This window comes from Cucurbita pepo, chromosome LG02, assembly GCF_002806865.2.
Source record: "Cucurbita pepo subsp. pepo cultivar mu-cu-16 chromosome LG02, ASM280686v2, whole genome shotgun sequence".
NCBI lineage: Eukaryota > Viridiplantae > Streptophyta > Magnoliopsida > Cucurbitales > Cucurbitaceae > Cucurbita > Cucurbita pepo.
Genome location: NC_036639.1, coordinates 8,098,432 through 8,114,144, shown reverse-complemented (window position 1 = coordinate 8,114,144; position 15,713 = coordinate 8,098,432). Strand labels below are relative to the sequence as shown.

The window sequence follows — 15,713 nt, the reverse complement described above, 5'->3', positions numbered from 1 at the left end:
CTTATATAGACTCATTGTATAAGATATCCCATTTATATATTTCCACATGAACTATTTGTATCAAATCATTTGTCAATGATAAAGTGGGTCGTATCTATAGTGTTATCAAAATAAGACACCCAACGTTATCCATATAATATAGATTCCTTAGGTTATTACTTAAACATGATTCTCTTGTATGTCAACCACATAATGTTTAAGATTACACTAATAACCTGTAACGCCCCTGATTTTTCTTACCTAATTAGTGACGTTACCACATGCATGCCTTAAATAACATATGCACAAACTTAAAATAAAACATTTTCAAATAAAGTCATGCACTTACACACTTAATTTAAATTAAGAAATTAGAAATAACATAGTCATTGAACACGAAATATAAAAATCCACCTATCAACTACTAAAATGAAAACCAATGCATACTACTACCCTATCATGACTTCCATAGCCATTCTAGTATTCACCATCATCGTGTAGGGGCGCATTACCTTTACCTGGAAAATATAAAAGTAGCACATGACTTGAGTATTTTAAGAAATACTCAATAAGTCACCTTACTGTTGGGGTTAGTAATGCAATCACATACATATAATCATGCGATCTATCTTTTAAAACTGTACATGACCTTGGACTCTTTCCAGTTTCAGGCAGGGTTGGATATGTGGTACTTACCCACACACGACCAACGCACCATACATGGACCCACCAAGCGGGCTCATATACATACCACCTGGGTCTGACTTAGTCAGACACAATGACTAACGCATCACCGGACACAACTAAGAAGGAAAAGCTCACATGATATCATGGCGAACATAAATATTGAAGGTACGCGTTCGTACTAATGTAACATAACGGAGTAGTATCTCGATGCACATGACATACATGCATGAGGAACCCATGATTTACATTCATAGCATAACATTAACATCATTTTCTTTCTAATTTCATCAATGACATAGTACATATATGCATCATGTATACATGACATTCATCACATAATCTATCACATATCTTTATATGACAAGAAATAACATGACTTAAATAGTATTTCATTTCATTCACAACATGGTGTAATGGATATCACATGCATATATAACATAACATCATATGTCATTACATAGAACACACATACATAACATAAATAATATGGTGCATGCAGGGGCCTCGGGGCATGCACCATCATTCATCATTCAATTATCTAACTCCAACAGTAAGATCACTTACTTGGTTGGCCTTCCAAAGTCCCTAACTACTTAATAGATGTTTCTAAACTATGATGAAACGTTTAACTTCACCTATATCAATCCATATCACATTCTTAGGACATATCAATAACTTAGTCTAGCCAAACATAGTGATTATTTCCAATATAAATCCTAAAACTATCTAAAATTGAGTAAACGGAGTATTACTGACCTCAATTGCCCTTAATAAGATAAAAAATGACTTTAGGAGGGTCGAAAATTGTAGGACACAAAATATTTAAAACAGAAGGGTTGAGAAAACGGGTGAGGCTTGTCTATGGCACCTGATCTAGAGTTTACTTCTGACCTCGACCAGCTCCTTATTTACCTGAAAAATATAGAAAACATGGAGTGAGTACAAAGTCATAGTAAGTAGTCTATTTGTAGGCTCTTAATAGTGTCCTTAATATGATAGGGTACCACACTCCTTGTCTTGTTCTGGTTCTTGTCGTAAGTACTTAAGCCCTTTGGTTTTATTCTTGACTTGTGAGTTCTTGTCATGTTCTATCATGAGAACCTTGGTCCTTGGATTCGGAGGCCTGAGATCTAAGGGCCTTACTACTGTGGTTCTGGGTTCTTGTCTTTAGAACTCAGATGTTGATCCATGTTCTAGTCCTTAATCATTGTCTCGTTCTTGATCACTTTTTATATTATTTTTCTATTCTTGTTTCGTTTTCCAAGACACTACCTACGCTCAAGGCTTCTGACGTTTCAAGCACCATAGTCTGAAGACCTACATCCAAGGCTTCTTACGTTTCAAGTGATATAATTTGATCCCGCGTCCAGAATACCTATACCCAAAGCTTCATAAGTTCCAAGGGACATAGTCTGAGTCGTGAACATGTTGTACAGTGGGAGGTTTAGGAGTTTCTTGTGTTTTCTGAGTTTGGGGATCTTGGTTCTTTATCCTTGAGGGGTACCTAACATTCTTCTTATCTTAATAGACAGTATTGTTCTTAGTTCTTATTCTATAATTCTTAGGATTCTTAGGATTCTTAATTTTTTTTGTAGCATAAGTCAGAACATGCATTCTTAAGCTCCACATAACTTATAGTAACATGCATGAGTCATTCTAGAACAGTCTTCGATCTTGGGTAAGAGTTACTTACACTTGTCAACTTGAAATTTTGAATATGCCTTATAAAAAGTAGCAAGTCATTTTGAGGGTGTTTCCCTTAAAAGGTCTTAGGGGCATTTTGGTAATTTTACCCACTAATTCTTGGTTTAACCTCTAAACGTGTTCCAATGGCTTTCAAACTTTACCATATCATCAATTATCATAAAATAAGACCGATTAAAAAGTTTCATAGCATTTAGATGTCATTTAGATCATGAACCGAAGATAAGTTAACTTAGCGGCATTATGGTTATTTTAAACCGTTACTTGGTTTAGCTACTTAACCTTGTCTAATGACCACAAAATTTCATTTAATCTTAACATGTCATAACATGCTATACATTAAAATTTTATTGGAAACAGAGTTCATTTAGTTGGTCATTTTAATGTTACTTAAATCATGAACAAATTGATTAGTTATGATCCTAACTCTCCGTTCTTGGTATTTTTCTTTCATATTTTCTTAATTCTTACCTGGTTTAAAGTTTATACACAAATCCAACTGATTCACAAGTATTTCTTAAGAAAAGTCCAAGATGGCTACTTACCTCGTCGTTGACGTTCAGGACCTCTGTTCTCGAGTTATAGTATTTGAATTTCTTCAAAATTTCTTTGACAGAAACTTAGTGGCTAGATTTTTTAGCCATAAAGTTTTTCATGAGAATTGGTCTAGAAGAAGTTTAAAGTTGAAAAAAACCAAGGGAGAATCACGATTTGGTTTGACATGGCTGGTCCACGTCATCGTCTTCTTGCTCTGGAAGGAAGAAGATGAGTGTGAGCAGTGTCTCCGCTGCCTGTAACTTCGCCTCTCCAGCTCCATTTACTAGTTTCTCTTATCGATTTCTTCATGAAACTTAAAGATGGTGTTACAAGGAAGAACTAGTGATTAATTGCATACATTTTCTTTGATTGTAGGCTAAGTTATTCGCCTCCAAAGTTGTCGAAAATTGTTTTCCTCGCCGGAGCTCAACCCAAAAAAATCTTATTGGACAACCATTTCTAGAGGTTTTCAGGGCTTGGTTTCTTCATGAAACGTATTCCTTATTCATCCTTCTAGCTAAAGGATTTTTTTTTGGTGGAACGTCTTTAAGCGTGTAGCCTAAATTTTGAGAAATTATCCTCAGTCTGTAACTTACCTAAAAACACACATTTTCGTTTTCTTGGACAGTTTCTTCTTGGACGTTTTAGCTCTTGATGTCTTCATCAAAGTTACTCATTTCAATCCTCTTAAGCTAATGGAGTGCTCAATTTTAAGAAAAAAATGGATGGTAGATGGGAATCGATCCTTACCCCAATTTGAACTCAAAATTGACTTTCTTCAATTGGGCACGCACCGGGACTAGTTAGCCTTCGTGGTTTTTTATAGAAATGTTTCTTGAAGGTGCAGAAATCGAATGAGATTGATTTTACTCGAAAAATTTGCGTGTAAGCTTGGATTGGATTTTTGAGCTTCAACCTTCTCTTTTAACAACGAACTGTACTAGGATTTAGTGTTTGAGGCTCCAAACTTTTGTTACTTAGGGTCTCATGGGAAGGTCTACCAACCGACCTTTCATGGATGATGTTTAGATTGCAACACACCATATTGTCCCATTAAATCTTTATGAGGTAGTGCCTCAACCTAGGACACCGGCCTCCCACCGCATAAATAAAGGAAGCTATCCTAAGTCAGAACAGAAAGATAGTTCACCCAGAGATGGGATTTGTCGCTTGATAGATCCATAATGACAGAAAATGCTGAACCATGACCTCTGAATTAGAGTGGGTCCGCAGGTAGCTATAGTGCCCTAAAAAACTCTGAGGTCTCCCAAGATGCTTAGACAACAGTAGAGATTATGTTCAATCTTTCTAGAGCCTAATCTTTCTAGAGCCTAGAGTAAAGCGTGTGGATACTTACTTACTAAGTTAAAGATGCAATGAGAGCCTACAAAGTAGGTTGCTTACTTAGCACGTTTATACTCACTTTTTTTTTTTTTTTTTAAGATGATCACAGGTATCAATCGAAGTCGGGGAGTGCTTGAGACCTACGTTATCATAGAGGCGGCTCGACCCAATGCGTCAGTTTAATTTTTATTTTGTGGGTTGTCATTTGTATTCATTTTATATCCCCACTCTTGTTTCCCAGGTGTAAATAACTTGAATAACATCGGGATTGTCACAATTTAGTGCAACTTATTTTAGTTTGAATTAGTTATGGAATATATGATATTCGTAATCTTCTAGAATATATTAGTTAGGAAATATATCTTAGATATCGTAATCAGTTGAGTTTGAATAGTAGTATATTTTATTTTATTATCAGGATTTTTAGTTAGTTTATATTTTCTTGGTAGATATTATTTAGTATCTTGTATACTATTTAGAGGTCGTGAATATCAATGAAGATTGAACATTTGATCCCAATTCTTTTTCTCATTCTTAAATCTGTATTCTTTCGTTGAGTAATAATATTTTCATATCTATGCACACTTTTGAGTGGTAGATATTGCGTCAGTTGGTATCAGAGCCAAGTTGGTACGGTTTAATATTATTACTCAACGAGATGAATAGTGGGAGTGTTTCTATGGGTGTAGCTATGGAAAAGCTGGTTGGCAATAACTATAGTTATTGGAAGTTATGCATGGAAGCTTATCTACAAGGGCAAGATTTATGGGATTTAATTGAAGGTGATGACACAGAAATTCTAGCCGATACTCCACAAAATGCAAAATTACGTCAACAATGGAAGATCAAGTGCGGAAAAGCCTTATTTACCTTGCGAACTTTGATTAGCAAGGAGTATATTGATCATGTTCGTGATTTAAAGTCACCAAAGCAAGTATGGGATACACTTCAAAAGTTGTTCACTAAGAAAAATATCGCTCGACTGCAATTTCTAGAGAATGAACTAGCTATGGTAACTCAAGGTAATTTTTCTGTTGAAGAATATTTTTTTAAAGTGAAAAATCTGTGTTCTGAAATTTCAGAATTAGATGCTGAGGAGCCAGTGAGTGAGGCTCGATTACGGCGTTATCTTATTCGTGGATTACGAAAAGAGTTTATGCCCTTTGTTTCCTCAATACAAGGGTGGGCAAATCAACCTACAGTAATTGAATTGGAGAATCTTCTTTCCAATCAGGAAGCCTTGATTAAGCAAATGACTAGCAGCAACGAGTTTTCCCCAAAGTTAGAAGGTGTGTTGTATGTCAAAGATCAAAGGAGACAGAATTTTCACTCAAGGCCTTCATCTAGCAATGAGAATCAATTCAGAAGTGACGAGTCGTCAAAGAAGCCATTTAAAGCTTGTTACAGGTGTGGAAAACCAGGCCACTTTAAACGAGATTGTCAGGCGAAAGTGGTGTGTGATCATTGCCGAAAGCCAGGCCATATTAAACCAAATTGTCGAGTCAAGATGCAGGAATCAGAAGCAAATGCGGTACATGAAAATAAAAGTTCTCAAGATCCAATTTGGGAATATTGCTTAACCACTGAGGTTCTTGACCAGCCAACAAACGTGACTTCAGCTGTATATCAAGATGATGTTTCTACAGGTGATCAAAATTCTAATTCCACTACTTACGCTTCTGAGTTTGATTCTCTCCAAATTTCGCATATGGACTCTCTCTTTTTCTCCGATATCAATTCTATTGCCCCTAATGACCCTTCTGTTTACTCCACGGCCTTGGATTTGAGATTCGACGAAAATGAAGTTGTCGAGCTAACGTTTGACGATCTTAACGGTCTTTACCTCCCCTCTGAGGCTAACGATTTTCTCATCTTGGAGAATTTAGATCAAACTACCAATTCGCAGGATTCGGCTACTGATGCTCCGCCCCAGCTTGACCCAGAAATAGCTGCACTGCTTGATGATGATGATTTGTCACAATTTGGTTCTGATGTTGAGGACTTGGGGGAGGATGGTTCAATGGATAATAAGTTTAGTGTGGCTAAGGATTCTGAGAAGGGACAGGAAGCCAGAATATTATTAATAACAAATCTTTTGGCAATGACATTTTTGAGGATGCAGATGTTGACCATGTGGAGGATGATGTTGATAAGCCACGAACTCGACAGCTTTTGGATGATCGATTTGATACCCTCTTAAGTCAGGACTATGCATCTAGTGACAACGGTGACAGTGCTTGTGATGAGCGTGATGGTTGGGTCGCTGAAGAAGATGAGTCCCTTGCTCAAAAGCTCAAGCATGCCCTTGATGATCATAGTAAGGATGACTTGGACCTTGACCAAGGATATAAAGCTTCTGCAGATCAAGAGCTTTTGCAGTCTACCAGTGATGTAATTCACCGGTGTATGGAGTATGCTGAGTCTGCACAAGTTGAGATGAATTATTACTCTTTCTCATTAGAATTGAATCGCTGCGATGTGGAACTTATTAAGAAGGAAATCATTGAACATGATGTGTCAGTGTCTTATTCAGGTGGTGGCGTGCCTAAGAAGTCCATACGCAAGCCTAACTGGAAGAAATTCTTCGTAGATTATTTTGTTCGAGAGAACGTGTTAACGCAGGATGTTGAATTGCAGGAAATACATACTAATGAGCAAGTTGCAGACATATTTACTAAGGCACTTGCCAAAGTGAAGTTTGAAGTTTTTCGTAGAAGCTCTCGGAGTTATTGAGAAATAAGCTTGCACTAAGGGAGGCTGTCACAATTTAGTGCAACTTATTTTAGTTTAAATTAGTTATGGAATATATGATATTCGTAATCTTCCCGAATATATTAGTTAGGAAATATATCTTAGATATCGTAATCAGTTGAATTTGAATAGTAGTATATTTTATTTTATTATCAGGATTTAGTTAGTTTATATTTTCTTGGTAGATATTATTTAGTATCTTGTATCCTATTTAAAGGTCGTGAATATGAATGAAGATTGAACATTTGATCCCAATTCTTTTTCTCATTCTTAAATCTGTATTCTTTGGTTGAGTAATAATATTTTCATATCTATGCACACTTTTGAGTGGTAGATATTGCGTCAGGGATTGTATTATTTTCCTTTTGAATTTTAGATTTATTACCAAGGCATTGTAAGCTTTTAAAACACACAAAATTTTACTTTTTTTTTTTTTTTTCTCATTCGTTTACTATTGTCTTGTCTTTTTAGTGACAGTATGAAATTTGAAATCTCTGATAGAGAATAAAAGTTTGAGAGATTAGTGGAGAAGAATCGAATTGATGACTCGAGTACTTTCTACAACAAAGCGTTCCTGCTAATGACGGTTGTACCTAATAAGCCCTTTCGAGAACGAACAGACGTAGAAGAAGTGGAGCATGACAACCTTGCTTTCCTTCTCCTACAAAAGATTGGTTTCCATCACTTTAATGTTCACGAACTATTCATTAATTGTGTCGAAACTATTTATACATTGTTTCATTAATTTAATTTGATATATAAGGTGGTAGTAATTGAAGCTACACCGTTGATCAAATTGACAACTCAATAAATATAATGGGAACTTTATTTTGTGTTTTTATTTTTTCCGTTACTCTTTCCAAACCAATCAACCAAATATAATAGTATACATTTAAGCTTTCATTCCATACCCATAATTCCACATATTAAATGTATGCCTTCTAAAGTCTTTTAATTAAATTACCTGTTTTAAGCATTTTCTATCAACTCCAATCTGTACGTGTAAAAAGTTGGATCATTACAAAAAAAAAGAAAAAAAAAAAAAACCTTTGAGTGAATTTAGTAAGTAAAATAAAAAACATAAATGTAGCACTCGAGCCTGGAAGAATTAAATACTCAATTTGTTCTTTTATGTTCAAACTCCCAGGATAAAGTCTTAGAGGTTAAATTTATAAATCAGGTTGATGAGAAAAATACTTTAAAAACAAATACAAGAACTCAACAAGATATAAAAGAACGTAGTAAAAATTGCTCATGGGTTAGAGGAGAAGCCCTCTAGACTCGGAAATCATCCAAAACTATTAGAATAATACTAGGTAAGTTCTTCGCGTTTCCTTTCTCAGACTTTCTCTCGATCGGTAAGATTTTTGAGGAATTAAGTTTGGAGATTTTAGTATAAATGTTGTTCATGGAGGAATTGGAAGTCTAATTAGTCTAGAGGTAGAAGTTCTGGCGTTTGTCAAGAACCGTAAGTATAGAATTTTTAACCGATTTTGGATTCAATTATATGTTATTTTATTTGATTAAAAAATTACCAGATAAATAATTGAATGAACTTTGAAATAAATTTAAAAAAAAAATAATAATAATAAATTAAATAAATAAATAAACTAGGTTGAGTCAAGTTTTGTGCAAGAAGTTATAAAAGGCAACACACGTCAACCAACCAATGGCGCAACGCCTCAAAATACCAACGACAAACCTGAATGCACGTCTAAGATTTGCATCCATGTCGAACCACTCTACAACCGATCTGACCCGATTCCTAAACACACTGCAATCAGTGTCTGCCGCATGTCAGTCCCAGGATGCGTTTACCCATCCTCAGTCGTGCATGGCTCTGCGCATGTGGTAAGCTCATTTTCGTCCGGTTCAACCTCCGTTCAACTGTTTTTACCCCATTTTTTATATTGACCTTGAAATAGGACGGGGACCTACCCGTGAATGTTCAGAAACTTNCCAAAAAAAAAAAAAAAAAAAAAAAAAACAATTTTGATAAGGCATGCTTCATCTTGGTACGTAACCTCACAAACTCAAGTAATACTTGTAGGGATCACTAGGATAGTCTAGCATGCAAGCGTATTTTGCCCTAGGTGGTTAGAATATACATGATTAGGACTCAAATTGAGCAATTTTGGATGAGAACGATATGTATGATATGAAAAATTACAAAAATGCCTCTTGGATCATAAATTGAGTTACGTGCCTATTTTAATGTTTTTCATTGTATTAGATTGGAGGATGAGATATTGTGATTTTCAGTTTAACTAATGAATGTGATCACCGTAGGGAGCTTGCTTGAATGTATAATTTATGATTTAGAATTTTCGTCCATTAGGTGAATGAGTGGAATATCTCCCTAATAGACATGTATAAATGAATAGCATATGCTTTCCATACTTTATGTGATTGATAGGAATATTCCCCTAGTAAAGCATACATGAGAAAAACAAGCTAAGGTTAGGGCACTAGGACTAGAGCGGTTTACATGTTGACCTAAGTCAGAACGTTCCAGTAGATCAAGCAACTTAAGATCGAGCATAACGATTAGATTTCTAAACCTGAGTGCACCCAGTGGTTGGTTTTGTCACAATGAGCTAACTTTGGAAATCCGGGAAACGTTAAGCGAGATTGAAACTTTCTAGATTTCTTAAGAACCTAGTAAACTTCCATGACATGCAAGGAACCTAAAGAGAACTTATGAGACCGCTAGCAGCATAAACAATTTCCATTTAAGGAATCCCCACGATATAAAAAAGGGTCATGCCCGTAAACTCACCTTGAAAAGGAAGGAGGGACTACATGAGTTAGGCGACATAAGAAACTACTACTGTATATAGAAACTAGTAGTGAATACCCGTAAACTCACTTTGAAAGGGGACAAGGGACTACATGAGTTGGTGATATGAGAAATTACGGCTATGTAGATGTAAACCCCTTGAGAGGGGACAAGGGACTACATGAGTAGGTGATATGAGAAATTGCTACTGTGTCAAATGTAAACCCGCCTTGAGATGGGACAAGAGATTACATGAGGAGTAGACAACTTGAGGAGACACTATTGTGCATAGGACAAACTTGCCTTCGTAAGGAGCGAGAGACTAGAGAAGTAGATGATATCATTGAAGAAGTTTCTAGACCCTAAGAAAAGCTAATGGGAAGTAGATGATATCTTCTTCTTCTTCTTCTTCTTCTTCTTCTTCTTCTTCTTCTTCTTCTTCTTCTATGGTATTGTATGTTCTTAATTTGCATGTAATTATTTTCATTCTTTTTATACTTTTGCTTTTATTTCTAATTTTGCTTTTATTTACTTTTATCTTTTCTCATGATTCGAAATTTAAAGTCTTTAACATTTGATTCTTCAATACATGATTTGAATCTAAAACTTACAAGGAGAGAGATACTAATGTCTAACCACACTTACACCATGCAGGTTAGTCTCCTTGATAGATCTTGTTAATTAATAGTTAAACTAATTAAAACCTAATTAGTCAACCTTCTTAACATAAATGACAAATACAGTCTTCTTTTAAAATTAATATCTATTCAAATGAAAAAGGTGAGAAATAAACTAAAATATTAGGTTTGTCCATAATGAAAAGGAATGTTCACAAGTTTATTCTATGTGTAATGTATAAAACAAAGAAGAAATGTTAAGAAGACCATGTCAATATTCACGTGCCCTCTTCCACCTCCTTTCTTAATATCATTAGCCAAAAAAAGGCATCACTTTTATATAACATTATACCTAATAAACCAAACGAAGGACAATAGGTTATACAAATTGTTCTTGCCGGCCTCAAATATTCGAACAAAAATTGTAAAAAAGATAAACCAAGTTCGTGTGTTTGGGATCGCAGACCGTTATACTTTTAGGAGATCATTAGTGTTTGGTAAATTTCAATTTTAAACCAACGAACAAATTTTACTTTACTCTCAATCAAACAAAATTTAAGAAAAATATAATTAAAATAACTTTCATTTCTTCTACGAAAATCATAGGGACACCATATACCAAGAAAATCAATTAGTGAAAATTTTAACAATTTTTTTTAATCTAAATGTATAAGAACCACTATAAAATAAATAAATAAACCTAAATGGTTGCCAACAAGAATATCATGAAAGAAGGAACCACAAAATCTAGTTTTCTATCTTCTGATTTGGCAAGGTTACAAATGTTGTTAGATTTCGTTTTTGAAGTGTTGAAATTATAAATTTAGGCGTGAAATTTTCTACTTAAGTTAAGGTTGTTACTGCATACATATCATGAATATTGGATGCGGAGATACTTCACTTAAACTTTTATAAAACATAACCTTCAACTTAAAACACAGCCATGGACTGTTTTGAAAACACCTTTAAAAACAACGCCACAAAAGACTAAATAAAATAAATAAACGTTTAAATTAAAAACATCCTATTCTAGCCTAGGTCTATGTTAAAGAGGGTCATGCTAGACCTTCTCTCTAGGGTTGATGTTCACTCCTATAGGAATGGTAGAACCACTAAATTAATTAATGGGTGGTTGTTTTTCCTATATTTTCAGTCTGTATGTCAATGCTTTCTGAAGTTGTTAGTCTGTAAGACTATAAAAGGCAAGTTGATCTGTATGTCAATGCAATTGATTTCACAGCTTTAGTTTGTGTGTTTACAACATTTGATATCAGAGCCACATCGCAATGCCTGATTGTGGAAGAAGAAACTGCAGTTTTTTTCTTTAAAGAGTGAGCTGAAAGAGATTCAAAATATGGTAGCTAAAAGCAATTTTGTTCAACCGGCAATTCCTAAGTTTGATGGCCATTATGATCATTGGTCTATGCTTATGAAAAATTTTCTTCATTCAAAGGAATATTGGTCTTTGGTGGAGACCGGAATCCCTGTCGCAGCAGAAGGAGTGGTGATTATTTGTTCCCAAAGCACAACAAAAAACAATTGCAGACCAGAAGTTGAAAGACTTGAAGGTCAAGAATTATTTGTTTCAAGCCATTGATCGAACTATTATGGAAATGATCCTTAATAGAGATACTGCAAAACAAATTTGGGACTCTATGAAGCAGAAGTACCAGGGTTCCACAAGAGTCAAAAGAGCTCAACTCTAAGCTCTTAAGAAAGAGTTTGAAGTCCTACCGATGAAAGAAGGTGAGAGTGTTGATGCATATTTTGATCGAACTCTCACCATTGCAAACAAGATGAAAATTCTATGGCGAGAACATGAAACAGGTGGTGATTATTGAAAAAATCTTGAGATCAATTACCTCAATATTTGACTATGTTATATGTTCGATTGAAGAGTCTAACAAATGGTACATGAGCAAAGACTGAATGGACGTGCAAGTGATGAACAAGCACTAAAGGTGACATATGATACCAGATTCGGTGGAAGAGGAGTTGATCGAGCTCGTAAAGTTTTTCGAGGAAAAGGTAGAGGAAGAAGAAGAGGTAGACATCCTTTCAACAAAACTACCGTTGAATGTTATAAGTGTCATCAGTTAGGACACTTTAGATATGAGTGTTCTCAATGGGAAAAGGAAGCAAATTATGCTGAGCTTGAGGATGAAGAAGAGATCTTGTTGATGTCATATGTGGAGCTCAATCAATCAAGGAGGGAAGATGTTTGGTTCCTTGATTCGGGGTGTAGCAATCATATGTGTGCAAACAAGGAATGGTTCTCAGATTTTGACGAGAAATTCCGACAATCTGTGAAGCTTGAAAATAATTTCAAGATGGCAGTGTTGGGAAAAGGTAACATTAGATTGCAAGTTGCTGGAGTAACTCAGGTAATCACTGATGTTTTCTATATACTTGAGTTGAAAAACAATCTTCTAAGTCTTGGACAATTGCAAGAAAGAGGTGTATCTATTTTGATACAACATGGAGAGGCAAAATCTATCATCCCAAGAAGGGGCTTATTATGCAAACAACAATGTCTGCAAATAGGATGTTCATAATACTTGCAAGAATCATGCCACAAACCACCACTTGCTTCCAAACAATTATAGAAGACAATACTCATCTTTGGCACCGCAAATATGGGCACCTAGGCTTCAAATGTTTGAGAACATTGCAACATAAGTAAATGGTGAGAGGGTTACCCCAATTGAAAGCATCGTCTAAAATATGCACTAATTGCATGGTGGGAAAGCAACATAGGGATGCATTTCCAAAGAGAAATTTATGGAGAGCAACATAAAGACGACAACTGGTACATGCAGACATTTGTGGACCCATCAAACCTCTTTCCAACAGAAAGAAGAGGTATTTTATAAGTTTTATTGATGATTACAGCTGCAAGGTGTGGATATATTTTCTTGCTGAAAAGTTTGAAGCCTTTATCATCTTCAAGAATTTCAAAAATCTTGTTGAGAAAGAGACTAGAGATTTTATTCGTTGTCTACGCACAGACAGGGGTGGAGAGTTCACCTCTCATGAGTTCAACAATTTTTGCAAAACTAATGGTATCAGTAAACAACTTACTGCAGCCTACACTCCCCAACAAAATGGTGTAGCTAAGCACAAGAACAGAAGAATTATAAACATGGTTAGAAGTATATTATCAGAGAAGCAAGTTCCAAAGAATTTCTGGCCAGAAGTAGTAAACTGAACAATGCATGTGCTCGATAGAAGTCTTACAGTGATAGTGAAAGATATGACTCCTGAGGAGGCTTGGAGTGGCGTAAAACCTAATGTTGATTATTTTCGAGTTTTTGGATGCATTGGGCATGTTCATATATCAGACGATAAGAGAAAGAAGTTAGATGATAAAAGTTTTCAGTGTGTGCTTCTAGGGATGAGTGAAGAGTCTAAAGCATATAGACTCTATGATCCAGTGTCCAAGAAGATAGTTGAAAGCTAAGATGTGATTTTTGAAGAAAACAAATGCTGGAATTGGGGGAAAACTAATGAAGAAGCTAGACTTGATACCCTCGAATGGGAAGATAGTAATATAGAAAGAAGCGAACATGACCAAAGTGAGGAAGAATCTGAAGAGGAGACGATAGCAGAAGAAGAAGGAGAAGTTAGTATATCTTCCAGTGAGTAATCTAAATCAAATTCCTCAATATCTAAAGAAAGCACTCCCGAAGTGAGGAACAGAAGAACATCTTTCTGGATGGAAGATTATGTGAGCGGGGGAGAATTTTCTAAAGAAGCTGAGCACAACAATTTAATTCTATTAACCTCAACTACAAATCTGACTACCTTTGAAGAAGTTGTTCAAAGTTCAAAATGGAGAGCTGCAATGGACTTGGAGATAGAAGCCATCGAACGAAATGAGACTTGGGAGTTGACAGATTTGCCTAAAGGAATGAAGAAGATTGGAGTAAAGTGGGTTTTCAAAACCAAACTCAACGAAAATGACGAAGTTGACAAGTATAAGGCTAGGTTGGTAGCAAAAGGTTATGCACAACAACATGGTATAGACTATACCGAGGTGTTTGCACCTGTGGCTAGGTGGGATACTATTCGAATGATAATTGCTTTAGCAGCTCATAATAGTTGGAACGTGTATCAGCTTGACGTGAAAAGTGCTTTCTTATATGGAAAATTAAAAGAAGTCGCCTTTGTTGGGCAACCACAAGGTTATGAGAAAAAAGGTCAAGAAACAAGATATACAAATTGAAGAAGGCATTATATGGCTTTAAACAAGCCCCACATGCATGGTATATTCGAATTGAAGCACATTTTGTCAAAGGAGGATTTGAGAGGTGCAACTGTGACCATACTTTATTCATACAAACAGGAGATGGAGGTAAAATTTTGATTGTTAGCCTATATGTTGACGATCTAATTTTTACTAGTAATGATGAGAGCATGTTTATTAAGTTCAAGAATTCTATGAAACTTGAATTTTAAATGACTGATTTGGAAAAAATGAAATATTTTCTGGTGTAGAGATTTTACAAAATCCTGAAGGCGTTTATATTAGTCAGAGAAACTATGCAAAAGAAGTTTTGGAGAAGTTTAGGATGGAAAAAAGTAATAGTGTGAAAAACCCTATTGTTTCTGGGGTTAGACTAACAAAGGATGAAGAAGGAGCCAAGTTCAATGCTACCATGTATAAACAATTGATTGGAAGCCTTATGTATCTAACTGCAACAAGGCCGGATTTAATGTATGTAGTGTCTCTAATGAGTAGATTTATGGCAAGTCCAACAGAGTTGCATTTGCAAGCTACAAGAAGAGTACGTGAGTCAATGGGTATGTGTGTAGTACCACAAGTAAACTGAAAGCATCCCTGCAATCCGTTTAAGGGAGAAATTGTTAAAGATGATCATACTATACCTTTTCTCTAGGGTTGATGTCCACAGTCATACTATACCTTTTCTCTATCTACTTCTCTAGGAAAGAACCACTAAATTAATTAGTGGGTGGTTGCTTTTCCTATTTTTAGAGTTGACTAATTTTATGATTTCTAAAGTTGTTAGTCTGTAAGGCTATAAAAGCCAACCAAGTTGATCTGTTTGTCAATGCAATTGATTTCAAAGCTTTAGTTCGTGTGTTTACAACCGTCTAAGAAAATAAATACAACTATCCTATGCATGTGCCATGTTTTCGAGTTGCGATGTCGTCGTTAGTCGTGCAGGAATGTCTTGCCTTCACCTGAAAAATGTATAGTTGTGATGTCATCGTCAACCGTACAGGAATGCCTTGCTTTAACCTGAAAAATGTAAATGTCGTCGTCAGCGGTACATGAATACACGTTTAAATTA

The 15,713-nt window shown here is 35.5% G+C and overlaps 1 protein-coding gene across 2 annotated transcripts; it reads left to right on the top strand.

Moving 5' to 3' along the window:
• The first annotated feature begins 4,883 nt into the window (after nt 1–4,883).
• On the top strand, nt 4,884–5,735 carry LOC111789174. Of its 2 annotated transcripts, none has more exons than XM_023669837.1 (2): nt 4,884–5,273; nt 5,486–5,735. In XM_023669837.1, exons 1-2 carry the CDS (start codon nt 4,910–4,912, stop codon nt 5,497–5,499), a joined length of 378 nt encoding a protein of 125 aa, XP_023525605.1. In that variant the 5' UTR covers nt 4,884–4,909; the 3' UTR covers nt 5,500–5,735. The 2 variants fall into 2 exon arrangements, with proteins under 2 accessions (XP_023525605.1, XP_023525606.1); XM_023669838.1 differs by lacking the exon at nt 5,486–5,735 and adding an exon at nt 5,334–5,445 and having other exon boundaries at nt 4,884–5,263.
• Nucleotides 5,736–15,713: the final 9,978 nt, after the last annotated feature.